This window comes from Nerophis lumbriciformis, linkage group LG10 (genome assembly GCF_033978685.3).
Source record: "Nerophis lumbriciformis linkage group LG10, RoL_Nlum_v2.1, whole genome shotgun sequence".
NCBI lineage: Eukaryota > Metazoa > Chordata > Actinopteri > Syngnathiformes > Syngnathidae > Nerophis > Nerophis lumbriciformis.
In genome coordinates, this window is record NC_084557.2 from 8,379,832 (window position 1) to 8,407,701 (window position 27,870).

The following is a 27,870-nucleotide window of genomic DNA, read 5'->3' on the forward strand; positions in this document are numbered from 1 at the left end:
CAATTAGACATTATTTCACTGTCTTGTCTTTCTCAGGAATATTCACCTTAATGCACAATTGAGCAACATTCATTTAAATACTTTGCTTTTCTTCATATTCTTCTACTAGCATCTTTAAGTTACTGTACTTGAAATGTTCATTGACCATTCCTGAGAGCTTAACTTATATAACCATGTCTAAACACAACAAAATAGCATGTAAAACCTCTTTCAGAACACACACATTATACAAAAATACATTATAAAATCAATAAGAAAACGGGAGCTCTAATTTGGGAGTCTGAATTAGGATCAGAAGTTCCTATATAAACATTGCGCACTCACGTCGCCTTTTTGTATTGATTACTGCAGCTGTGCACTGGATTCATTCACAAATACAAACTACAACTCACAACCACTTTAGAGTTAGGCTCCACCATCAGAATGTGTACTTAAACTTATAAAGATCACATGGATATTATTTAGGGAGTTGATTCACCAAAACTAACCTGTTATACAGGAGGAAAAAGCACACAGGACGTTTTAATTGTTCACAGACTGGTCGCTCTCATCACTACCGCACACCTGCTTCAACAACACACATTTATAGACCTCTTACGTCACAGCCCTACGGCAACTCTGGAGAGACAAAACTCCTCCTTCCCTAACACACTCCGGTAACTTGGGACACCCTGAACTGTTTATTACATTCATATATTTGTTTGTACATGTTGAACATTATAAAAAAAAATATTTATTTAAAAATAAAAATTACAAAATATCGAAGTAAAAATAAAGACAAGAACACGTGACACAAGCACGAAGTATGTCAGTCAGTCGCAGGTTTTACTTCTGATTGGTCCATAGCTTGAGTGGGCGTGGCCAATGGGGATCCTGTCTTTTGCAGGAAGATCAAGTTCATTTTGGGTGACTTCCTCCGCCTGTGTCACCAGCACTACATAAGAGGTTACTTTTTTTTTTTTTTTTTTCTGTATCTCCGAAGTACCTGCTTTTCCTGATAAGGTAAGAGTATCACAAACATTATTTAATGTGACGTTGTTTAAAAACGTACGTGTAATAATGTGCAGGCACGGTTATCTTAGCTAACGATCGACGCCAAACAGCCAATATTAATTAATACATGTAGGCTGTTGTAGTTTTGGTTTATTTATTATTATTATTATTATTATTACCTCATGTCTACTCAAATGACTTAAAAAACATAAATGAACTCGCACATGATCACCAACATACAAACACATTGCATTGAAGACCAAAATATTATCCATTTGAAACATGTTTGTGTCCTTGTTTCTTTCCCAGAAACACATTATGGCTGCCCTGTGTCGCTCCGCGGGCATTGGCGCCTGTCGTCTACACACAAGCTGTCGTGCTTCTGCCAAGCAACATTACAAAATGCTGGTGCTCGGAGGAGGAAGTGGGGGAATAGCAATGGGCGCACGCATGAAAATGATGCTGGGTGCTGATAAAGTGGCAGTTGTGGAGCCCAGTGAGGTAAGTCACCGCTGTGATGAGGTGAGGTTGGTTACATTTGATTATCCGTCCCATCCATTTTCTACCGCTTGTCCCTTTTGGGATTGCGGGGGGATGCTGGAGCCATACTTGCCAACCCTCCAGATTTTCCCGGGAAACTTCCGAATTTCAGTGCCCCTCCCAAAAATCTCCCATTCTCCCGAATTTCTCCCGATTTCCACCCGGACAACAATATTGGGGGCGTGCCTTAATGGCACTGCATTTAGCGTCCTCTACAACCTGTCGTCACGTCCGCTTTTCCTCCGTTCAAACAGCGTGCCGGCCCGATCACACAATATATGCGGCTTTTACACACACACAGAAGTGAATGCAAGCATACTTGCCAACCCTCCCGGATTTTCCGGGAGACTCCCGAAATTCAGCGCCTCTCCCGAAAACCTCCCGGGACAAATTGTCTCCCAAAATTCAGGCCACGCCCCCTACGGCTCCATGCGGACCTGAGTCCGCTTTCCCACGATATAAACAGTGTGCCTGCCCAACCACATTATAACTGTAGAATGATCGAGGGCGAGTTCTTGGTTTCTTATGTGGGTTTATTGTTAGGCAGTTTCATTAACGTCCTCCCAGCGCGGTAACAACACACAACAACAGCAGTCATGTTTTTGTCTACCGTAAAGCAGTTCGTCTGCCGTAAACAGCAATGTTGTGACACTCTTAAACAGGACAATACTGCCATCTATAACATCAATAACATATACGGCTTTTAGAGAGTGCAGTGCACAACTGCGCACACAACAAGGAGACGAAGCAGAAGAACGAGGAAGATACAGCCAGTAAGATGAAGAAATACGCTTTGTTGCACCTTTCCTGCCGGAGTCCGGCGATTAGTTGCAAATCTTGCTTTATTGATTGCTTGCACACAGCCAATCCAACACAAAACAAAGTAGTCCCCGCCCGCACTCACGCTACCACTCCCTCTCTTCTCTCGCCCACACACTCACTGACGTCACTCACCTCACATGCTCACCTATTAAAGGGCCACACACACACATACGCTACTCTCATAACAGCTTGTAAGTTCCAAGCCGCAGCTGCGATTGGACCTGGATAGCCTCCGGGAAGAAGTAGTAGACTACCAAGTGCTTGGCACTGAAGATCTTCCTCAGGCAGCAAAGATTGACCAGTTTTGGGCCATGCTAGGGAGAGATGGAAGATTCCAGACTCTAATGCATTTGATGAAAGCACTTTTGTGCGTGCCACACATCAAGTATGAATGCAAGGCATACTTGATCAACAGCCATACAGGTCACACTGAGGGTGGCCGTATAAACAACTTTAACACTGTTACAAATATGCGCCACACTGTGAACCCACACCAAACAAGAATGACAAACACATTTCGGGAGAACATCCGCACCGTAACACAACTTAAACACAACAGAACAAATACCCAGAACCCCTTGCAGCACTAACTCTTCCGGGACGCTACAATATACACCCCCGCTACCACCAAACACCAAGCAGTGGATATTAATCAAGAAAAGCACATGTTATGAAATGCCATAACGTGGTGTTTTATCATACAAGTTGAATTTGTTCTGAGATGGAGCTCGTATCTCAGATCAATGTACCCAATTGCAATGAAATCAAATGCCGTTATTCCTTTCTGGGGCCCCCCAGAACACCACATTTTTAACATGTGACATGCTTTCAAATAAGAAAAATGAACTTTTAGATCACTATTTTAACAAAACAAGACAGTATGAAATACTATGAACAACTACAGTAGTTTTGAAGTAATGTCATAATGAACACCATTTACAGATTCAGATTCGGAAGTACTTTATTAATCCTGGAGGGGAAATTGAGATTTTCAGCACAATCCCATTCAAGATCAAACATTACAGGGAGACAGGAAAAGGATCGCTGACGGGTCTGCCAACTTCCGGCACCCCTTACAAAAAAAAAAAGGTGAGAAACCGTTAAAGGTTGAGGGGGGGAGTAAAAAAATATTCAGTCAAAGGCTGGACTCCAGGGAGGGGGTCCAGACTGAGGCCAAGGTAAAAGACCTCATAGCCATAGCACACATAAACACGTTACATAGAATCAACAAAACTTGCAACAGAGGGGAGGGAGTTGGAGCTACGGAGGCCAATCCAATCCAATCCACTTTATTTATATAGCACATTTAAACAACAAAAATGTTTCCAAAGTGCTGCAGAACAATATTAAAAACAATATTCAAATATTATCCTTAACTCCACCAATGACTGAATAAAAACAAAAAATAAATAAATATAAAACCAATATAAAAATAAATATGATTAAAAACGATTTGAAAGCGTAAAACCAATTAAAACAATAAATAGAAATCAAAATTTATGAAAAAAAAAAACCCCACAGAGGACCACACAACTCACGTAGTGTTAAAAGCCAAAGAATAAAAGTGGGTCTTAAGACGAGACTTAAAACACTCCACTGTGGGGGCAGAGTGTTCCAGAGCTTAGGGCCGACCACAGAGAAAGCCCTGTCTCCCCTGGATTTAAGTCTGGTCTTGGGCACCACGAGCTGGAGCTGGCTCTCGGACCTCAGAGCGCGGGCAGGAGTGTAAATTTGGATGAGGTCCGAGATATACAGAGGTGCCAGTCCATGTAAAGCTTTAAAAACAAACAGCAAGGTTTTAAAATCAATTCTAAAATGAACAGGGAGCCAGTGCAAACTCTCAGGAATTGGGGTTATGTGCTCACGTTTCCTGGCCCCTGTTAAAAGTTGTGCTACCGCCTTCTGGACTAACTGCAACCGGGAGAGAGCTTTTTGAGAGGCCGGCTGCTGCTGTATAAGCACTAGTCAGCCATTCATCACCCCAATATTGCCCAGCACATTGTCACAGGTACAAGACAGCCCGTTGCAGAAGTAAACAGTGGATATTAATCAACAAAAGCACAGGTTATGAAATGCCGTAACGTGGTGTTTTATCATACAAGTTTAATTTGTTCTGAGATGGAGCTCGTATCTCAGATCAATGTACCCAATTGCAATGAATTCATCCATCCATTTTCTACCGTTTGTCCCTTTCGGGGTCGCGGGGGGTGCTGGAGCCTATCTCAGCTGCATTCGGGCAGAAGGCGGGGTACACCCTGGACAAGTCGCCACCTCATCGCAGGGCCAACACAGATAGACAGACAACATTCACACTCACATTCACACACTAGGGACAATTTAGTGCTGCCAATCAACCTATGCCCAGGTGCATGTCTTCGGAGGTGGGAGGAAGCCGGAGTACCCGGAGGGAACCCACGCAAGTCACGGAGAGAACATGCAAACTCCACACAGAAAGATCCCGAGCCCAGGATTGAACTCAGGACTACTCAGGACCTTTGTATTGTGAGGCAGATGCACTAACCCCTCTGCCACCGTGCATACTAACTAATTAGATGACCATAGTAACTAATTTGATTAACATAGTAACGAGTATATTAGGGATGTCCCGATCCGATATTTGGATCAGATCGGCCGCCGATATTTGCAAAAAAATGCGTATCGGCAAGGAATGGGAAAATGCCGATCCAGATCCAGTTTAAAAAAAACTTCGGTCCGTGTTTTCCAACGCACCGATTTAAATAATACATTCCACTTTTCTGCTGCTCCCTAATTTCCGTTCCGCATTTTCCAGCACACCTTCAACACATCCACAGGTCTGTGGATTCTCACGCAGTTGCTTTTAGCTGCTGGCATTACACGACAGGCTCTTCTCACTCTTTCCTGTGTCTCCCTCTTACAGACAGCGAGCGCACCTTCTTACACACGTCACATACTGTCACGTCATACGTCAAATACGTATACGCCCTCTCCCAGCAGAGAGAGAGGTAGCAGCATGGCTAACGTTAGCTGTGATGCTAGCGCAGCCGCTAAGGTGCGCTCCTGCTCAAGCGTCCTCTGCGCACGGCAAATCTATGCCACGCACAAAATCAAATAAAAAAATAAGCGCATAACAATTTTCGACACACAGACACAGAGAAAACAGTTTTCGTCATCATTGTTCAAATATTGTAACGTCTGTCGAGACGCTTATCTCCATTCGGTGCCACACGCCCACACCATCAAAATGCCGAGGCAAACATTTCCACATCAACACCGTATGAAAAAAATTGTGATTTTTTTTCGTTGTGATTTCCTTCTCTGCATGAAAGTTTAAAAGTAGCATATATTAATGCAGTATAAAGAAGAATGTTTTAATGTAGACACATAGAATCATCATACTGCTGTGATTATATGCATCAAGTGTTCATTCAAGGCTAAGGCAAAATATCGAGATATATATCGTGTATCGCAATTTGGCCTTAAAATATCGCAATATTTATAAAAGGCCATATCGCCCAGCCCTAGTTCAATGATGCCATTTCTGTTTGTCATGTATAATTTTGTCTATTTTGTGTTTATCCTTGAATAAACAGGTCAGTTTCTTGTTACCAACCATTGTGTATTATTCAAACTCCCCTAATTCAGCTGGCTAGTTGTTATCAAGAGTACTAAAACCCTTTTCAACATGATTCTGACAACTAAGTAGGCTAAATAACTTTAAACTTTAATACATGCTCGGATAGGCCAGTATCGGTCAGTATCGGTATCGGATCGGAAGTGCAAAAACCTGGATTGGGACATCCCTAGAGTATATCATGCAAACGCACATATTCCAACAATTGTTATAATTTGTATAGTTCAAGACTTACTGTCATTAGGAAACATCACTGCACATCATTAATGGCAGCTACAGTTTCATTCTTAAAGATCTGAAAAAATTATTTGGAAATGTCTGGCGGGCCAGATTGAAAAGTTTAACGGGCCGCATGTGGCCCTCAGGCCTTAATTTGCCCAGGTCTGGTCTATAATACCAGTGCAGACACAAAAAGCAACCTGCATGTCTCTGACCATCTCCGGGGAAACTCAACACTGTCAAAATAAAAGCATTTTTTATACTGATTTAAGACCGACCATAGCTCAGTCCCTATAGCTGCTGGTAGAAATGGTGACATGAACATGATTTTGAAGCAGCCTCTATTTTATATTGTTTGTGAAAGTCTGTGCCATCATACTGTTTTTCTTTTCAGATGCACTACTATCAGCCTCTTTGGACTCTAGCAGGTGCTGGTGCTAAAACCCTGGCTTCATCCGGAAGGACCACATCAAGTGTTATGCCCTCTGGCGTGAAGTGGGTGAAGTCTAAAGTTCAGGAAATAAACCCGGACACAAACACTGTCCGCACTGATGACGGGACCGAAGTATGTTTGCTTTCTGCTGCCTGACCACATGTGTGTTTTATAGCAACAAAGTTGGATAACAATGTGCCTTATGTTGTGCTAAAATTGAATGATCTCGTCACAGATCTCCTATGAGTATCTGATTGTGGCACTTGGCTTGCAGCTCCATTTTGAAAAGGTGAGGAAGTGCTCTGTTTGCAAAACTTCTACTCTGTTATGTAGAACTGGGCGATAAATCGATTTTATTAATTACCTTAAGTTTTGAGTTGCAGATGATTTAAAAAAGAAAAAGAAAAGATAAATAGTTCAGTGTTTTTCTCATCTTGCTCCAGCATACTCTTGTCCCCCAGGAGCTTCCAAGACCATAACACAAGATGGTTACTGCTAAAGTGAAAGAGAGCGCAGAGTTTGTTCCAAGTTTGTCATCAGTAGTTTGGATTTGCGGCAACAGATGTAGAACAAGTAACTGCACTTTGCAAATTTTATTTAAAGCCTGTTGCATCAAAAAGGCAGTAGCACATCAAACTTATTTCAGCATCTGAAACAGAGCCATCCAGCCACAAATGCAACTTTTTACAAGGCGAACAAGAACGCAAAAAACGCACTCCTGCTAAAAAGCAGCTTACTGTGGTGGAATCGTTAACTCAAGGTACCATTTATGATAGGAAAGGTCATAAATGAGAGCGATCACTAAAGTTGTGGTGTCCAGATATACAGTGGAAAAGCCTGGTTGGTCCACTTACTGGAACTTTAGACCAGAAAAAAAATCGAAAATGTAATTTTTTGTGAAAAGAATTCGAGATTGTATTTTATCGCCCAGGCCTACCATTACCTTTTGAAGTGACTGAACATTTTTTTTCTTCTCCAATCCAAAAGATTAAAGGGCTTCCTGAAGGTTTTGACCATCCAAAGATTGGCTCCAACTATTCTGTTGAAACGGTGGAGAAAACCTGGGCAGCGCTGCAGAACTTTAAAGAGGGCAACGCTGTGTTTTCATTCCCAAACACTCCAGTTAAATGTGCCGGAGCTCCACAGAAGATCATGTACCTCTCAGATTCTTTCCTTAGAAAGGTGAGTCATTTTTCTCTTTGGACGTTCGATGACGTTTTCCCTGAGAACTTTGGTTTGCATTAGGTTGATTCAGTGGTTTTTAATTATTTTCGATTGTGACCCCCCTAGGGGACAGAAATTATTTTCACAACCCCTATTGTATCTATTAAACCAGAGCTATCAAACTCAAGGCCCGAGGGCCAGATCTGGCCCACCACATATTTTTATGTGGCCCACAAAGGCCTGGAAATAATATGCGTCAAAGTGTCAGGTTCAAACACTGATGACATCTATTAAACAGACAAGAAGCAAGGAATTAAACAGAGACAGGATTCAATTTGGCTCAATGAGGAGAAACGTCTGGGCTGTACTCTTTGTACAGTCTTCCACCACGCTCTGACAAAAGGATTGCACGCCTCCTCTTTTGTTTGGACTTTTCCTGATTACAGGATTAAGGGGGGAGGGGGTCGTAAACAGCTGTCGCCCTTGGTCACAAAACAGTTCAAAGAAAAGATGCCTGGAGCTTGCGTCAGGTCCTGCTTCCTCTCCGCTTTGTAGATCTCGGGTCAAGACGAGATCTTCCTGTGGATTACAATAGATCAAAGAAACCGACCCCTTTCTGTCGCCTCCCATCGTACACAGTGGAGTTTTACAAGCCTTCTGCTTGGTAAGATCAAAGACAGCTTTTGTCCTCTCGCCGGGAACTCATGGCAACACAAAGTTTTGTGATAACTTAGATACAATTATTCTGACAAAGTACTTTGTCTTTTCATACTAAATGTATTTGTTCTTTCCATTTTAACAGAAAAAAAATGCAGGTACTGCATGACATTGCATACCTTTTAAAGTTTAATATTATCCAATATAGCAAAAAATACATTATCATACTTTCCAAACATTTTATTTTGTTAAAATACTTTAAATTCCTGCTTGACTTATGGTTTTAGAGCAAGTTATCCATTAAATTGTACACTGTAAAATTGATAATACATTTTACTGTAAAATGTGCGATGTTTTTTACAGCATATTACTGTAAATTGAAAAAAACTCTACCACTGTTTTTTTTATGGTAAATTGTGTCGACTGAGCTGCCAGTGATATTACTGTAAGATCTATCTTTACTGCTAATGGTAAAACTGTATCACAGTTTTTTAACGGTAAAAAATTGGCAGCTCAGTTGCCAGAATAAAATAAAAACGATGATAAAGTTTTTCCATTTACCATAATATGTTGCAAAAAACTGTACATTTTACAGTAAAATTCTGGTGATTTAGTTGCTAGTTGTTTTTTTTATTGTAAAAAAAAAATGTATTTTTTTACAATAAAAAAAGTGTACGTAAAAAATATATATAATAATTAAGGATGTCCGATAATGGCTTTTTGCTGATATCCAATATTCCGATATTGTCCAACTCTTAATTACCGATACCGATATCAACCGATACCGATATATACAGTCGTGGAATTAACACACTCCATCCATCCATCCATCTTCTTCCGCTTATCCGAGGTCGGGTCGCGGGGGCAGCAGCCTAAGCAGGGAAGCCCAGACTTCCCTCTCCCCAGCCACTTCGTCCAGCTCCTCCCGGGGGATCCCGAGGCGTTCCCAGGCCAGCCGGGAGACATAGTCTTCACAACGTGTCCTGGGTCTTCCCCGTGGCCTCCTACCGGTCGGACGTGCCCTAAACACCTCCCGAGGGAGGCGATCGGGTGGCATCCTGACCAGATGCCCGAACCGAATTAACACACTATTATGCCTAATTTGGACAACCAGGTATGGTGAAGATAAGGTCCTTTTTAAAAAAAAAATTATAAAATAAGATAAATAAATTAAAAACATTTTCTTGAATAAAAAAGAAAATAAAACAATATAAAAACAGTTACATAGAAACTAGCAATAATGAAAATGAGTAAAATGAACTGTTAAAGGTTAGTACCGTATTTTCCGCACCATAAGGCGCCCTGGGTTAAAAGCCGCGCCTTCAATGAACGGCATATTTCAAAACTTTGTCCACCTATAAGCCGCCCGGTGTTGTAAGCCGCATCTAACTGCGCTAAAGGAATGTCAAAAAAACAGTCAGATAGGTCAGTCAAACTTTAATAATATATTAAAAACCAGCGTTCTAACAACTCTGTTCACTCCCAAAATGTACGCAAATGTGCAATCACAAACATACGTATATCAACATGGACAGAGCTGCGTGAAAAAAGCCACCCGGCCTCTTCGCGTAAACTTAAACTTACCTTAACCACTCGCTCATCTTTTCTTCATCCATCCCTTCGAGTTAGCTTTTATGATGACGCCGGCTGGAAAGGTCTCTTTTGGCAAGGTCTTCCTTTTGAATATCACCATGGGTGGAAGTTAGCATGGCAAGCTAGAACCACAGTGAAGGATGACTTCTCATTCCCTGTGGTGCGAATATTCACCGTACGTGCTCCCGTTGTATCCACAGTGCGTTCACAGGAATATCAGTTGCTGTGAAATAGTAATCCGTGTGCGGATGGAGAGATTGCGTCTTTTCATGAACCGGATCCCTGACGCTTAGTAGGAGCCATTTTGTGGTCTTTACAGATGTAAACACACAAAGGAAATGAAACGTACGGTATATCCGTGCGCTTTTTCTTCTTCTACGCGGGTGGGTGGTTGCTTACAGTAGAAGAAGAAGCGCTTCCTGTTCTATGGGGGCGGGTGCTTACCTTGGCGGTTGCTTGCGTAGAAGAAGAAGCGCTTTCTGTTCTACCGGGAAAAAAGATGGCGGCTGTTTACCGAAGTTGCGAGATCGAAACTTTATGAAAATGAATCTTAATATTTATCCATATATAAAGCGCACCGGGTTAAAAGCCGCACTGTCAGCTTTTGAGTAAATTTGTGGTTTTTAGGTGCGGCTAATAGTGCGGAAAATACGGTACTATTAGTGGACCAGCAGCACGCACAATCATGTGTGCTTACGGACTGTATCCCTTGCAGACTGTATTGATATATATTGATATATAATGTAGGAACCAGAATATTAATAACAGAAAGAAACAACCCTTTTGTGTGAATGAGTGCAAATGGGGGAGGGAGGTTTTTTGGGTTGGTGCACTAATTGTAAGTGTATCTTGTGTCTTTTATGTTGATTTAATAAAAAAAATAAAAAAACGATACTGATAATAAAAAAAACGATACCGATAATTTACGATATTACATTTTAAAGCATTTATCGGCCGATAATATCGGCAGGCCGATATTATTACAGGTTGTGGAGCTCCTCACAGGCAGGCCGATATTATCGGACATCTCTAATAATAATCAAATTCATACATCATTCTTTGTTACAAGCAGCCCTCTAGCAGCCATAACTACAATGTGGCCCTCAATGAAATTGAGTTTGACAACCCTGTATTAAACCATATCCAATTGTATTTACAATCCGCAAAGTATGTGAAAATACTGCCTAAACCTCACAAAATGCCTCAAATTCAGTCATTTTGAATATTCCGCTCTGTAAACCTTTGGGTATTTCCGGAGATTGACATCACAATGGGAATGCTTCTGCTTTCTGACCATGTTATCAGATCAATCATACTGGAAATACGCAAAAATTAGGCAAAGATGTGCCGTCAATCATTCACAATCCTCATATAAGACATACATATACAGTACAGGCCAAAAGTTTGGACACACCTTCTCATTCAATGTGTTTTCTTTATTTTCATGACTATTTACATTGTAGATTGTCACATCAAAACTATGAACGAACACATGTGGAGTTATGTACTTAACAAAAAAAAGGTGAAATAACTGAAAACGTGTTTTATATTCTAGTTTCTTCAAAATAGCCACCCTTTGCTCTGATTACTGCTTTGCACACTTTTGGCATTCTCTCCATGAGCTTCAAGAGGTAGTCACCTGAAATGGTTTTCACTTCACAGGTGAGCTTGAAGCTCATCGAGAGAATGCCAAGAGTGTGCAAAGCAGTAATCAGAGCCACACATACTGGTGTTGGTGGTTACTTCCTTGTCCCGCAAGGAAAAGCCTCTGATTGGCTCTCGCTCATACCTAACCTCCACCCTTCTTTCAATGTACGCCATTTAAGAGTTGTGATTGGATATATTACGAATTTATCCCACCCATCGACAAGACAAAATTAAATATAATTGGATTTCATTTCTGTCAACTTCTTTGTCTCGTATTTATACTTTTACTAACATGTCACTTCCTTGTTTTATCGTCCTAGTCAACGTGCCTTTGTTTTGATTACTGATCATCTTGCTTTTTACCTGCTCCGATGTAAAAAATAAATAAATAAATAAAATTAAAAAAATTATGATGATGCATGCATCGTAATAATGTTTCATAGCACACATACATACTTGCTTTGCCAGAGACGTGGCATTATTTTTTTTTAAAGTGCCTGCAAGTTACCGTATGTATATGAATTGACCTGTAGAGCAAAGAATGACTAACTACATCATTCCTGGCTGTAAAATCATGCTAATTTTGTGTGAAACAAAAGCGTTGCAGATAGTCTGTCTAAAGGTGCTTTCAAATAAATTTTAAACAAGGGTCTTATCTTTAATACATTATGTTTTGGGTGACTAATTTTACTGTAGTGTTGTTGACTAAAACTAAATCAATTTACATTACTAAATTGGACGAAAACTAAAATACCTTTTCGCCAAAAGATGACTACAACTAAATTAAAAACTGCTGTCAAAATCAACACTGGTAGTCAAGGCCATGTAAGGAATATACTGTTTTGATTGATTGATTGAGACTTTTATTAGTAGGTTGCACAGTGAAGTACATATTCCGTACAATTGACCACTAAATGGTAACACCCGAATAAGTTTTTCAACTTGTTTAAGTCGGGGTCCACTTAAATTGATTCATGATACAGATATATATACTATCATCATCAGGGTGTATACATTGAATTATTTACATTATTTACAATTCGGGGTGTGGAGGGGGGGTGGGTAGGTTTGGTTGTTATCATCAGTCATCAACAATTGAGAACAGAGAAATGGATATTGAAACAGTGTAGGTCTGACTTGGTAGGATATGGACAGCAAGTAGTGGACATAGAGAGAGAGAGAGAGATCAGAAGGCATAAGAAAAGTATCTACATTTGATTGTTTACGTTTGATTATTAACAATCCGGGGAGGGTGTTAGTTTAGGGTTGAAGTTGCCTGGAGGTGTACTTTTATTGCAGTTTTGAAGGAGGATAGAGATGCCCTTTCTTTTATACCTGTTGGGAGCGCATTCCACATTGATGTGGCATAGAAAGAGAATGAGTTAAGACCTTTGTTAGACCGGAATCTGGGTTTGACGTGGTTAGTGGAGCTCCCCCTGGTGTTGTGGTTATGGCGGTCATTTACGTTAAGGAAGTAGTTTGACATGTACTTCGGTATCAGGGAGGTGTAGCGGATTTTATAGACTAGGCTCAGTGCAAGTTGTTTTACTCTGTCCTCCACCCTGAGCCAGCCCACTTTGGAGAAGTGGGTAGGAGTGAGGTGGGATCTGGGGTGGAGGTCTAAAAGTAATCTGACTAGCTTGTTCTGGGATGTTTGGAGTTTAGATTTGAGGGTTTTGGAGGTGCTTGGGTACCAGGAGGTGCATGCGTAATCGAAAAAGGGTTGAACGAGAGTTCCCGCTAGAATCCTCATGGTGCTTTTGTTGACCAGAGAGGAGATTCTATAGAGAAATCTCGCTCATTGGTTGACCTCTTTGATTACCTTAGTTGCCATTTTATCACAGGAAAGATTAGCCTCTAGAATGGAACCTAGTAGAGATGCGCGGTTTGCGAACACAACCGCGGAGTCCGCGGATAAACCGCGGGTCGGGCGGGTAAAAATAGATTTTAAATAGATGCGGGCGGGTTGCGGTTGAACCAATTCGGAAATATATATACATAGTTAAATATTGTTACCCACATACGAAAAACGAGCAGCACTCTTTGAAACAGTCAATTTTTCATCAGGCACCGCGTCCCAGCAACAGTGGCGCAAGTGAGCGCTCCTTCAGCACCAGCAGGGCGCATTTTAGAGGCCAGGCGCTCTCGCATGAATCCTGGCACTGTAGATGCCATTTTATTCCTGCATAGTGCTAACAAAAAAAAAAGTAAGTAGACATACGGTTGGATATGTTAAACGAATTAGTCTACGTTACCTATAGGCTATACCAAATAAGCCCATGTCTAACCTATATTGAGTTCGGTCAGGTAATTTTGATGGTTACGTGTTGTTTGGGCGCCCTACAATGCAAAGGAATTAAGGCAATTGCGTTGCTTATTGTGGTTTTTTTCTATTTGAGATATACTACTATGTGTGAATAATTATTTGGCCTCGCTTTCAAGTGAAGCGCATCTCTGATTGGCGACAATGTAAGGATATTTAGCCTGCTTTGTTTGTCGCGACCGTCTATTTTCATTATAATTCAAGTTTGATGATAAAGTGCAGTCTGATGGGTTTGATTTCCCCCCTTCAGCTATTTGTCTTGGCCAATAAGTTGCAGGTAATTTATTATTATTATTTATTTAATTTATTTTTGTTTAAATAGAGATGACATACATATGTTATTGTATAATTTAAGTTTGTGCGCGTGATTGACAGCCTAAGGCTTATGAGGCACATTTTTTATTTATTTTTTTATTTCAACTTAAAAACGTATGAGCCTATGCCTACAACATAGGCTATGTGTTTATCTTTATTTTCCTGCCTGTCGTTGACAATGGAGATTGTCTGATATTTTGTCATGGCTGCAGATCAATCAATAAAGGTTCATCTTTGTCGCGAAATTGTTCACTGCTTCACTGTGCACCCCGCCCTCGTCCCTATTTGAGCATTATAACGTTAACAAGTTAATATTCATTGAAATAAATTCAGAACATTTTTTTTACCTAACGAAAATATAGGCCTAGTCTTTCTAAAACATTTTTTTAACTTCTTAAAAGCCTCGTTCGGCTTGCTGCAACTGCGCACACAAAGTGTGAGGAACGCACTCCTGATCTGAGGGCACTGGCAACAATAGTCAACACTTTCTTAATGGAAATGAGAATAATATTATAATAATGATAAATAATTTTATCACGCATTAATATCTCTTAGCCACGAATGCGTGGCCAAGAGATGCGTGGCACGCATTGAATGTCTCTGCTGCATTGGATCAGTCTCCTTTCTTTAACAGGCAAAAGCTTTATAACCTCACTAATGCCTTGCATCGTCTATATTAGATATATAACAACGGGTGGGTGCGGGCGGGCGTGGTTTTGATAAAATGTTGGTTCGGGTGGATGGCGGATGGTTGACGACTTTTGTGATGCGGTTGCGGATAAAATAATTGCCTATCCGCGCATCTCTAGAACCTAGGTAGGTGACCTCATCTTTCCTGGTGATAACAATGTCATCCACTTTTATAGTGAAGTCATTGACTTTCTTAAGGTTGATGTGGGACCCAAACAGGATGGATTCTGCCTTACCCAAGTGTATGGGTAGCTTGTTGTCAGCGAGCCAGGTGCAAGTTCTACAGAGTTCAGCACTGAGGATTTTCTCCACATGTGACTTGTCCTTGTCTGATACCAGCAGGGCCGAGTCATCCGCAAACAAGAACAATTCACAGTCGCATGGCGATGACAAGTCGTTTATGTATACTAGAAACAGTAAAGGCCCCAATATACTGCCTTGGGGGACTCCACAGCTCACTGAGTTTTGTCAAATCCGAATCTGTGAAGCATGATGCTGAAATACCCCAAAATTATCAATAGGAATTTCTGGGAATTAAAATGCTACTTCCTTCAATTGGAATTGAGATTTTGTTTACAACATTAATTCAAGTTAATGCCACATGTCTCCCTAAGTCAGCTGGTAAAGGCTCCAGATTAATGAATGATTAAATTTATCAGTGTCTAAATGTTTATTTTTCTCGTATGTGTTTGATCTGAAGACAGGAAAGAGGGCGAGGGCCAATATTATTTACAACACATCCCTGCCAGTGCTGTTTGGAGTCAAGAAATATGCTGACGCACTCTGGGACATCGTCAAGGAACGTGACATAAAAGTGAACCTGAGGCAGAACCTGATTGAAGTCAGGGCAGACAAGCAAGAAGCCGTGTTTGAAAATCTTGACAAACCGGGCGAGACTACTGTGTTGCAGGTAACTCTTATGTGAGCTTGTGTATGCTTTTCATATCATCTGATCAGTACTCTTGCAACGGTGCCTGTGCTTAAAACATGTCTCAACTCTTTTTTAAAGGGGACCTATGATGATGCTAATCTACATTTAACACACTTGTGTTCTAAAAAGCAGTATAGCAGTTAATCCAACTTTGTATTGGCCTAAATTGAAAAAAAAACTGTCTGGCATACAATGTTGTGGACAAAAAATCACAATATTTATTTTATAGACATCAGAGCAGACACCAGCCACAGCACTCCAGATGAACTGGATTGCTTCCCCCAGCAGCAAGTCGCCACTTTGAGCAGCCCAGTGATAAGACAATACAGCCAAATCACATGATAGACCACTTGAAGACCCTGCAAAGGTCGTCACAAAAGACATTTTATTATACAAAACCCAAAACCAGTGACGTTGACACGTTGTGTGAATCGTAAATAAAAACAGAATACAATGATTTGCAAATCCTTTTCAACTTATATTCAATTGAATAGACTGCAAAGACAAGATATTTAATGTTTGAAATGAGAAAGTTTTTTTTTTTTTTCAAATAATCTGCGATGAGGTGGCGACTTGTCCAGGGTGTACCCCGCCTTCCGCCCGATTGTAGCTGAGATAGGCTCCAGCGCCCCCCGCGACCCCAAAGGGAATAAGCGGTAGAAAATGGATGGATGGATGGATCAAATAATCATTTACTTAGAATTTAATGGCAGCAACACTTCCAAAAAAGTTGGTACGGGCATTTTTACCACTGTGTTACATGGCCTTTCCTTTTAACAACACTCAGTAAACGTTTGGGAACTGAGGAGACACATTTTTGAAGCTTTTCAAGTTGAATTATTTCCCATTCTTGCTTGATGTACAGCTTAAGTTGTTCAACAGTCCGGGGTCTCCGTTGTGGTATTTTAGGCTTCATAATGCGCCACACATTTTCAATGGGAAACAGGTCTGGACTACAGACAGGCCAGTCTAGTACCTGCACTCTTTTACTATGAAGCCACGCTGTTGTAACACGTGGGTTGGCATTGTCTTGCTGAAATAAGCAGGGGCGTCCATGGAAAAGACGTTGCTTAGATGGCAACATATGTTGCTCCAAAACCTGTATGTACCTTTCAGCATTAATGGTGCCTTCACAGATGTGTAAGATACCCATGTCTTGGACACTAATACACCCCCATACCATCACAGATGCTGGCTTTTCAACTTTGCACCTATAACAATCCGGATGGTTCTTTTCCTCTTTGGTCCGGAGGACACAACGTCCACAGTTTCCAAAAACAATTTGAAATGTGGACTCGTCAGACCACAGAACACTTTTACACTTTGCATCAGTCCAGGCATCAAATTCCAAATGAGATAACATTTGCAAAAAATAACAAAGTTTACCAGTTCGTACATTGAATATCTTGTCTTTGCAGTCTATTCAATTGAATATAAGTTGAAAAGGACTTGCAAATCATTGTATTCTGTTTTTATTTACCATTAACATAACATGTCAACTTTACTGGTTTTGGGTTTTGTATTTACTTTATTTAAACCTTTATAATTCTTCATTTTAGATTTGATGTGGAATCAAGTAAAAAAAAAAGTGTCTCGTTCTCGTGAACCCTTATTATCAGTAAAGGTTTGGTACGACAGTGAACGATAGCAAGAAAATGTTGCCAATCTTTTTTTTTTATGATTGCTAGGAGGGCACCAATTTCTCGCTCCTGGTGGGGAGGCTTTTAACCCAAAGTTTTGCTCGCAACTCAGAGCCCGGAAAACTGAGACCTCTTCAGAAAATACGAAGCCATAAGCTTTGAAAATGAACTAAGTTAGAAGACTTATGCATGGATCAGCTTTCTGTTTACACCGAGGAGAAACGAGTTTCCAAATCTCATGGATCAAATACAAATAGGGCTTTTTCCACAACTGTTTATAATTATTTTTTTGTAATTAAGATATTTCTATTAAATTTTGGGATTGTTTTTAAATGTTTTTCATCTGTGTTGTATTGAAGCAGGTATCAAGTGTCAAATATTTTTTCCAATTATCGGTATCAAGTTGACAGTTTAAGTATTATGACAATCCTAACACCAACACATGCTTGAGATATTTCACCAAGTAACTGTTCTCCTTCTGCTCTTTAGTACGATATGCTCCATGTCACTCCACCGATGGGACCCAACTCAGTAGTTAAAGGCAGCCCACTGGCAGACGAGGATGGCTGGCTGGATGTGGACAAAGAAAACCTTCAACATAAGAAGTACCCTAATGTGTTTGGGATTGGAGACTGCACCAACTTGCCCACTTCCAAAACGGCTGCTGCTGTTGGTAAGTAGTCGTTATCATTAACTTGGCTAGATATGATGGACAATGGGGACATACTGGATCTTTTTAATGATATTGCTGGAGATTAAATTGCCTCTTATGAAACATCTGTAAGACATCAAGACACTACAATTATGTTTAAAAGCTCATACCAGCATTCTTCCCTGCTTGGCACTCAGCATCAAGGGTTGGAATTGGGGGTTAAATCACCAACAATTATTCCCGGGCGCGGCGCCGCTGCTGCCCACTGCTCCCCTCACATCCCAGGGGGTGAGCAAGGGGATGGGTCAAATGCAGAGGACAAATTTCACCACACCTAGTGTGTGTGTGACAATCATTGGTACTTTAACTTAACTTTAACTTTACACATACAAACTGTAGCACACAAAAAAGCACATTTAATAAAAAAAAACGTTATTATGGTCTTACCTTTACTTATAAGTGCGGGAACAGTGGTGTTGGTGTTGGAGGAGTTGTGAATGATTGAAATATGAAATCCGTGCTGCAGTCTGCAGGTGTACCTAGTGTTGTGTCCCTGCAGTCGTTCACGGCTCCTCCGGCGCGAGCAATGTTGTTTTTGCACTTTTTGGCTTCTTGTTAAGTGACTTTTTTTGGGTAGATTCGGTCTTGCACGTGGAGGGTTTGGGTGTGGGCTTTGGTTGGTGTGGCGTTCCCGTCGGGGCAGTCTGCGGCGGAGGTGCATTAACCGGGACCAGGAGGCGGGATTACGCGAGCCTCACACAGTGCGTCTTTGCAGCAGTTTTATGATTGCTCAGCATAAGAAATACGTTACACACATACAGTTGTTGACAAAATACACTGTACATTATATACCTCAGCTAACTAAACTATGGAAATGTATAATATAATTCATATAGCAATACGGTCTCACTGCACAGCAGGCCAGCAGTTAGCCGAGTCATTGCGCAATCCATGTTGAGGCACGCAGTGACGTGCCTCAACTGGCTGCTGATCACCGCATCGTCTCTTCTCAGTATTTGAACGGCAAATGTGAAAATTCAGCGATTTTGAATAAAAATAATCTAAAACTGGTGAAGTTAAATGGAAAATAACTTTATAGTATAATCACTGGATACATAGAACAATCTAATTCATATTTTTTCTTTTTACATTTTTCTTCTTTCCATGATGGCAGGTGAGGCCCCGCCTCACCTGCCTCTAGTGACCGCACGTCACTGCCACACAGTATACATGCCTTTGAAAACAGGCATGGAACTGACTACACAACAAGCTGTCTAAACTTGCGCTCCCACAAAATTAGAACACAACACACAAAACAAAGTAATGCACACACTAAATACTGCTATACTATGGGTGGCATCATAAACAATAACTAACACACACATAGTAAAACAAAACTTAATACTTTACAAATTGCAACGCAAAGGTCGATGGAAAACTGGAACGCCCCAGATACGTCAGCACAGGCGCAAGAGCAGCCAGATCAAATGTAATGCAATTCATGTACTGTATAATGTAAATAAATCAAAACTTGCGCATTTTTCAATCGATTGGTGGACAATTTATTCTGTAGTGTTTAGCAATGCAACTCTTTGAGTGACAGGTGACAACAAGTGGTCACAACAGATAAGTTTGCTTAGACATGTAAAATTAGACATGTAAAATTAGGTGGATTTTAAGTGTAAAATTGTATATTTTGACACTGTTAAGTTGAAAACAGCTCTTCTTAAGGGAAAATGTTCTTGGTGTTACCCAATGTGTATTTGTTGATCTGTTTTAAATGCATTTACAATGCATTAACTATTAGCCGCCCAGAGTGACCGTGCAGCAATTACAATAGACTATGAAGTTAAGTAGAGGACCAGAATATATGAGCTGCGTGTTTAAGACCCCTCCTTTATGTTGACGTTGACACATAAGCACACACCCACCTATGTCCACGTGGACCACCTATGTCCACATGTCAGACACACCCACATACTCATATGTTCGATTTTGCAAAACCTATGGCATTAAAACCAATGATATGTAGTACACTGGTCACTAGGTGTCACTAACGTCACAAGGATGTAATGCAGTTTTTCTCTATTTTCTGTTGCGACCCCCCAAGATGGAAGAAAAGGTTTCGTCCCCCATTGTGTATTTTAGTCTGTAACAAAAAAGTTGTAAAGTGCAGCAGTTTGCCTGGGGGAAAAAAAAAAACATTATTTAAACTATAAAAAAGTGAACCATTTGATACTGAAATAAAATTAAGTAAATGCAATAATCAATGATATATTGAAATTGACCAGCAACATCAACCCATGGCGCACAATGTATTTAACACTTCAACCTACAAATCATAAATGAATTAAAAACAATTTGTGCTGATTTTATTTCTTTATATACCGTATTTTTTGGACTATAAGTCGCTCCGGAGCAGTGACGTGCAGTCACTAGAGGCAGGTGAGGCGGGGACCTGCCATCATGGAAAAAAAAAAAAAGTAAAAAGAAAAAAAAAAAATTAAATTGTTATATGTATCCAGTGATTATACTATAAAGTTATTTTCCATTTAACTTCACCAGTTTTAGATTATTTTTATTCAAAATCGCTGAATTTTCACATTTGCCGTTCAAATACTGAGAAGAGACGGTGCGGTGAACAGCAGCCAGTTGAGGCACGTCACTCAGTGCCGCAACATGGATTGCGCAATGACTCGGCTAACTGCTGGCCTGCTGTGCAGTGAGACTGTATTGCTATATGAACTATATTATACATTTCCATAGTTTAGTTAGCTGAGGTATATAATGTACAGTGTATTTTGTCAACAACTGTATGTGTGTAAAGTATTTCTTGTGCTGAGCGATCATAAAACGGCTGCAAAAGACGCACTGTGTGAGGCTCGCCTCCTGCACCCCCACCGTAGAATTGTTATATCAACTAAAGCCCACACTTAAACTTTCCACGTGCAAGATTGAATCTATTTAAAAAAAATATTTCATAAGAAGCCAAAAAGTGCAAAAACAATAATGTTGGTGTTGGAGGAGTTGTGAATGACTGCAGGGACACAACATTAGATACACCTGCAGACTGCAGGTGTACCTAATTCACAACTCCTCCAACACGAACATTATTGTTTTTGCACTTTTTGGCTTCTTATTAAATAACTTTTGTAACCTATTTTTATGGGCTTTCCTCTTTGTGATGTTAAGTTCCTGTTATGCGCTGTTATACAGTATATGCCTTGAGCTCTTATTTTGAAGGCGCTAAGAGCGGAAGTGATGTCACGTTGCGGAGGTTTTTGAAAGAAAGTAAATAAAGTGGTCCTCGTGTAAACTGGAGCCTCCGTGTTTGTTATTTTGTAGTTTCATACAGTATAGGCGACATTTACAAACCCTCGGTTACACTTTTTTAAATAGATTCAATCTTGCACGTGGAAAGTTGAAGTGAGGGCTTTAGTTGCGGCGCATGGACTTAATTTCTAAGTAAAGGTAAGACCATAATAACGTTTTTTTTATTAAATGTGCTTTTTTGTGTGCTACAGTTTGTATGTGTAAAGTTAAAGTTAAGTTAAAGTAGCAATGATTGTCACACACACACTAGGTGTAATGAAATCATTTGACCCATCCCCTTGATCACCCCCTGGGAGGTGAGGGGAGCAGTGGGCAGCAGCGGCGCCGCGCCTGGGAATCATTTTTGGTGATTTAACCCCCAATTCCAACCCTTGATGCTGAGTGCCAAGCAGGGAAGAATGCTGGTATGAGCTTTTAAACATAACACGTTAACTGCTGCCAATCAAATGGTGAATAAGATACTATTTAGGGTTCATATGTTTGTAAATCGGGCATCACGGTGGTAGAGGGGTTAGTGCGTCTGCCTCACAATCCGAAGGTCCTGAGTAGTCCTGGGTTCAATCCCGGGCTCGGGATCTTTCTGTGTGGAGTTTGCATGTTCTCCCCGTGACTGCGTGGGTTCCCTCCGGGTACTCCGGCTTCCTCCCACCTCCAAAGACATGCACCTGGGGATAAGTTGATTGGCAACACTAAATTGGCCCTAGTGTGTGAATGTGAGTGTGAATGTTGTCTGTCTATCTGTGTTGGCCCTGCGATGAGGTGGCGACTTGTCCAGGGTGTACCCCGCCTTCCGCCCGATTGTAGCTGGGATAGGCTCCAGCGCCCCCCACGACCCCAAAAGGGATAAGCGGTAGAAAATGGATGGATGGATGTTTGTAAATCTGACTGTGATGAAATCAGTGCCTCACCAGCCATCAACCTCACCGCACGTCACTGCTCCGGAGTATAAGTCGCACCAGCCGAAAATGCATAATAAAGAAGTAAAAAAACATATACCGTATTTTCCGCACCATAAGGCGCCCTGGGTTAAAAGCCGCGCCTTCAATGAACGGCATATTTCAAAACTTTGTCCACCTATAAGCCGCCCGGTGTTGTAAGCCGCATCTAACTGCGCTAAAGGAATGTCAAAAAAACAGTCAGATAGGTCAGTCAAACTTTAATAATATATTAAAAACCAGCGTTCTAACAACTCTGTTCACTCCCAAAATGTACGCAAATGTGCAATCACAAACATACGTATATCAACATGGACAGAGCTGCGTGAAAAAAGCCACCCGGCCTCTTCGCGTAAACTTAAACTTACCTTAACCACTCGCTCATCTTTTCTTCATCCATCCCTTCGAGTTAGCTTTTATGATGACGCCGGCTGGAAAGGTCTCTTTTGGCAAGGTCTTCCTTTTGAATATCACCATGGGTGGAAGTTTCTGGCCATTAGCATGGCAAGCTAGAACCACAGTGAAGGATGACTTCTCATTCCCTGTGGTGCGAATATTCACCGTACGTGCTCCCGTTGTATCCACAGCGCGGTTCACAGGAATATCAGTTGCTGTGAAATAGTAATCCGTGTGCGGATGGAGAGATTGCGTCTTTTCATGAACCGGATCCCTGACGCTTAGTAGGAGCCATTTTGTGGTCTTTACAGATGTAAACACACAAAGGAAATGAAACGTACGGTATATCCGCGCGCTTTTTCTTCTTCTACGCGGGCGGGTGGTTGCTTACAGTAGAAGAAGAAGCGCTTCCTGTTCTATGGGGGCGGGTGCTTACCTTGGCGGTTGCTTGCGTAGAAGAAGAAGCGCTTCCTGTTCTACCGGGAAAAAAGATGGCGGCTGTTTACCGAAGTTGTGAGATCGAAACTTTATGAAAATGAATCGTAATATTAATCCATATATAAAGCGCACCGGGTTAAAAGCCGCACTGTCAGCTTTTGAGTAAATTTGTGGTTTTTAGGTGCGGCTAATAGTGCGGAAAATACGGTATAAGTCGCATTTTTGGGGGAAATTTATTTGATAAAAGCCAACACCAAGAATAGACATTTGAAAGGCAATTTAAAATAAATAAAGACTAGTGAACAACAGGCTGAATAAGTGTACGTTATATGAGGCATAAATAACCAACTTGTATGTTAACGTAACATATTATGGTAAGAGTCATTCAAATAACTATAACATATAGAACATGCTATACGTTTACCAAACAATCTGTCACTCCTAATCGCTAAATCCTATGAAATCTTATACGTCTAGTCTCTTACGTGAATGAGATAAATAATATTATTTGATATTTTATGCTAATGTGTTAATCATTTCACACATAAGTCGCTCCTGAGTATAAGTCGCACCCCCGGCCAAACTATGAAAAAAACTGCGACTTATAGTCCGAAAAATACGGTACTTAAGTATTTATTTTTATCAAAAGAGGACGTTTTTGAAGCATGGAACTGATAAAGCATCACTCCATCCACCCACCAAATTGGGGCCCGCCCTACTATTTGAGAAGAACTAATGTAAGGTGATGTTCCCAACATTATATAAAATGAATGTATAAATGGAATACAATCCTTCATTGAACAAATCAGATTTCTGTTGCACTTTTCCCACCTCCAAAGAAAAAATCTAAACAAATAAAGGCGGTAGAGATTGGATGTTTTATAAGATCGTCTCTGGAGTAGCGCCAAAAAGACAATCAAGCTTGACCAACTTTCAGCATAACAAGGTTTTCTGGAGTTGAACCTGCGGGAGGATCATGACCACTGCCACAGGGGAGCACTGAGGAAGGAGCAAATTAGCCGAGGTGATGCGTCCTGGCGCGGCCTGCCGCCGTTTTCAATTTCCTCTGAGTCCCACCTGGAACGACGGGGGCATATCCCCCATCTAGAATAATCATCAGTTGTAACTCAACTCGCCTCCCTCCCACCAAAGTAGGAGTAGGTTGTTAATGTCCAACTCCATCGAATCAATTCATTGACTAGTGTAAGACAACCCTAGTAGTTACAATGCTTTTCATCTTAATTTTTTATAATTTCTTTAAATTGGAAATGTTTTCCAAGGTGACATTATTCAAAGGCAAAAGCCACTTTTAATCCTTTGGCTGCCGGTTTCCCCTTTTTCTGTTAGACAGAGTTGTTGGCATGTTGTACAAAACCCAAAACCAGTGAAGTTGGCACGTTGTGTAAATGGTAAATAAAAACAGAATACAATGATTTGCAAATCCTTTTCAACTTATATTCAATTGAATAGACTGCAAAGACAAGATATTTAATGTTCACACTGAGAAACCTAATTTTTTTTTTGCAAATCATTAACTTATAATTTAATGGCAGCAACACATTGCAAAAAAGTTGGCACAGGGGCATTTTAACCACTGTGTTACATGGCCTTTCCTTTTAACAACACTCCGTAAACGTTTGGGAACTGAGGAGACACATTTTTGAAGCTTTCAGGTGGAATTCTTTCCCATTCTTGCTTGATGTATAGCTTAAGTTGTTCAACAGTCCGGGGTCTCCGCTGTGGTATTTTAGGTTTCATATTGCACCACACATTTTCAATGGGAGACAGGTCTGGACTACAGGAAGGCCAGTCTAGTACCTGCACTATTTTACTATAAAGCCACGCTTTTGTAACACGTAGCTTGGCATTGTCTTGCTGAAATAAGCAGGGGCGTCCATGATAACGTTGCTTGGATGGCAACATATGTTGCTCCAAAAGCTGTATGTACCTTTCAGCACTAATGGTGCCTTCACAGATGTGTAAGTTACCCATTCCTTGGGCACTAATACACCCCCATACCATCACAGATGCTGGCTTTTGAACTTTGCACCTATAACAATCCGGATGGTTCTTTTTCTCTGTGTTCTGGAGGACATAACGTCCACAGTTTCCAAAAACAATTTGAAATGTGGACTCGTCAGACCACAGAACACTTTTCCACTTTGCATCAGTCCATCTTAGATGAGCTCGGGCCCAGAAAAGCCAGCGGCGTTTCTGGGTGTTGTTGATGAATGGCTTTGGCTTTGCATAGTAGAGTTTTAATTTGCACTTACAGATGTAGCGACCAACTGTAGTTACTGACATTGGTCTTCTGAAGTGTTCCTGAGCCCATGTGGTGATATCCTTTACAAACTGATGTCAGTTTTTGATGCAGTACCGCCTGAGTGATCCAAAGTCACGGGCATTCAATGTTACGTGCAGTGATTTCTCCAGATTCTCTGAACCTTTTGATGATATTACAGACCTTAGATGGTGAAATCCCTAAATTCTTTACAATTGTCAGGCTTGCCCCTGACAGTTTGGTTGTGTTTTAGTTTTTCCTCTGTGTGTGTAGTATTTCCTGTCAGCGCTCTTGTTTTGGTTCTGTTTCCTGTTTCTCCCTGAGTGCTGTATCCCCTCAGCTGTGGCTGATTGGCACCTGGCCACACCTGGTGTCAATCAGCCAGCTGCTATTTATACCTGCCCTACCCTCCAGTCACTGCTGGATTATTGTCGATGTCATTGTCATTACTACCTGTCTTAACACTTGTCGTTGTAGCTCTGTCTACTTTTGTTTCACTCTGCTCATGTCCTAGTTCCTTCGTGTCACAGTAAGTGTTTTTGTTTCTTATCCAAAGTTAGCCTCTGTGCTATTTTAGTTCATAACCAAGTTTGTTCTCTGCCTTGTGCGCGCCTTTTGTTACCCTTTCGTTTGTTGTTTTGCCTTAGTGTTTAATTAAATCATGTTTTCTCGTACAATGCCTTCCGCCTTCTCTGCATCTTGGGGTTCGGCACCTACAACTCCTGACAACAATAGCTAGTTGAGAAATGTTGTTCTTAAACTGTTGGACAATTTACTCACGCATTTGTTGACAAAGTGGTGACCCTCGCCCCATCCTTGTTTGTGAATGACCGAGCATTTCATGGAAGCTGCTTTTATACCCAATCATGGCACCCACCTCTTCCCAATTAGTCTGTTCACCTGTGAGATGTTCCAAATAAGTGTTTGATGGGCATTCTTCAACTTTCTCAGTCTTTTTTGCCAGTAGTGCCAGCTTTTTTTAAACATCTTACAGGCATCAAATTCCAAATAAAATAACAAAGTTTTCCGGTTCGAACGTTAAATATCTTGTCTTTGCAGTCTATTCAATTGAATATAGGTTGAAAAGGATTTGCAAATCATTGTATTCTGTTTTTATTTACCATTTACGCAACGGGCCAACTTCAATTACCATGAATTGATTAACGTGGACCCCGACTTAAACAAGTTGAAAAACTTATTCAGGTGTTACCATTTAGTGGTCAATTGTACGGAATGTGTACTGTACTGTGCAATATACTAATAAAAGTTTCAATTAATCAATCAATTCACTGGTTTTGGGTTTTTTGTATTTCTTCTCCTGGGAATATTGTTGTCATTTCTAACATAATGTGCATTTCAATAAGAGTAAGGCAGCATTTGTTTGTTTTTTTAGCTGCACAGTCTGCTGTTCTACACAGAAGCATCAAAAAGATATTGAAAAATGAGAAACCTGATATAAAGGTAAAGCAAATGTGCTGCGCGACAACATCAAGGTTTATCTATCTGTATAGCTTAAGTTCAAAATGTCATAATGGATGACCTCTGCAAGGCTAACACGTTGTCTCCTTAATAGTATGATGGCTACACTTCATGTCCGCTGGTTACCAGCTACAACACCGTCGTTCTGGCAGAGTTTGACTACAACCTTCAGCCACTGGAGACATTCCCCATAAACCAAGCCAAGGAAAGGAGACTCATGTACTACATGAAAGCTGATGTGATGCCTCACCTTTACTGGCTTGGGCTCCTCAAGTATGTCCACTCCTATACCATTATCTCCAACTATGTGATGCCAAGTTACTACCTTCTGCATTGTTCTTCCTGTGTGTCCTGTTTAGGGGCTTATGGGGAGGACCAGAACCCTACAGGAAACTTCTGCATCTTGGAATGAAATAAATGAAAAGGCATTTCCCTTCAGAGACTGAGAATTCATGTAAGATTTTGCTTTAATATGCTTAATGGAACATTATATAGTCGAATTGTATCTACTAATCGGCAAGTGTGTCCTCAAAATGTTTCATAGCACATGGAAAATGATTCATTATTCATTTGTCAACATTGGTACTTCTTGTGTATCTTCTATCAAATAGTTGCTATGCACAGCATGGGTGAGTTAAACTCGATTTGCACAATAATAGATATGGCCTACGATTTTACATTGCTTATGTTAAGGTTAATTGCAATTATTTTGATTAATCACAATAAAATCATTTATTTTTCATCTATATTAATCATGTTGCATTTTACTTGAGCAA

At 40.7% G+C, this 27,870-nt stretch overlaps 1 protein-coding gene across 1 annotated transcript; it reads left to right on the plus strand.

The window, feature by feature from the left end:
* Positions 1–861: 861 nt before the first annotated feature.
* On the plus strand, positions 862–27,840 carry sqor (sulfide quinone oxidoreductase). Its single transcript, XM_061970336.1, has 10 exons — positions 862–1,002; positions 1,303–1,494; positions 6,582–6,752; positions 6,856–6,909; positions 7,608–7,802; positions 15,710–15,919; positions 18,070–18,253; positions 27,009–27,076; positions 27,189–27,367; positions 27,454–27,840. The coding sequence occupies exons 2-10, from the start codon at positions 1,312–1,314 to the stop codon at positions 27,509–27,511; spliced, it is 1,302 nt and encodes a 433-aa protein (XP_061826320.1). The 5' UTR covers positions 862–1,002; positions 1,303–1,311; the 3' UTR covers positions 27,512–27,840.
* Positions 27,841–27,870: the final 30 nt, after the last annotated feature.

What these genes read in the sequence shown, in the direction of transcription:
- sqor (XM_061970336.1), top strand. Translation starts at nt 1,312, where the DNA reads ATGGCTGCCCTGTGTCGCTCCGCGGGCATTGGCGCCTGTCGTCTACAC. An exon ending in GCACTGATGACGGGACCGAA is followed by an intron (nt 6,753 to 6,855) that starts GTATGTTTGCTT and finishes ATCTCGTCACAG; the next exon opens with ATCTCCTATGAGTATCTGAT. An exon ending in CAAAACGGCTGCTGCTGTTG is followed by an intron (nt 18,254 to 27,008) that starts GTAAGTAGTCGT and finishes TTGTTTTTTTAG; the next exon opens with CTGCACAGTCTGCTGTTCTA.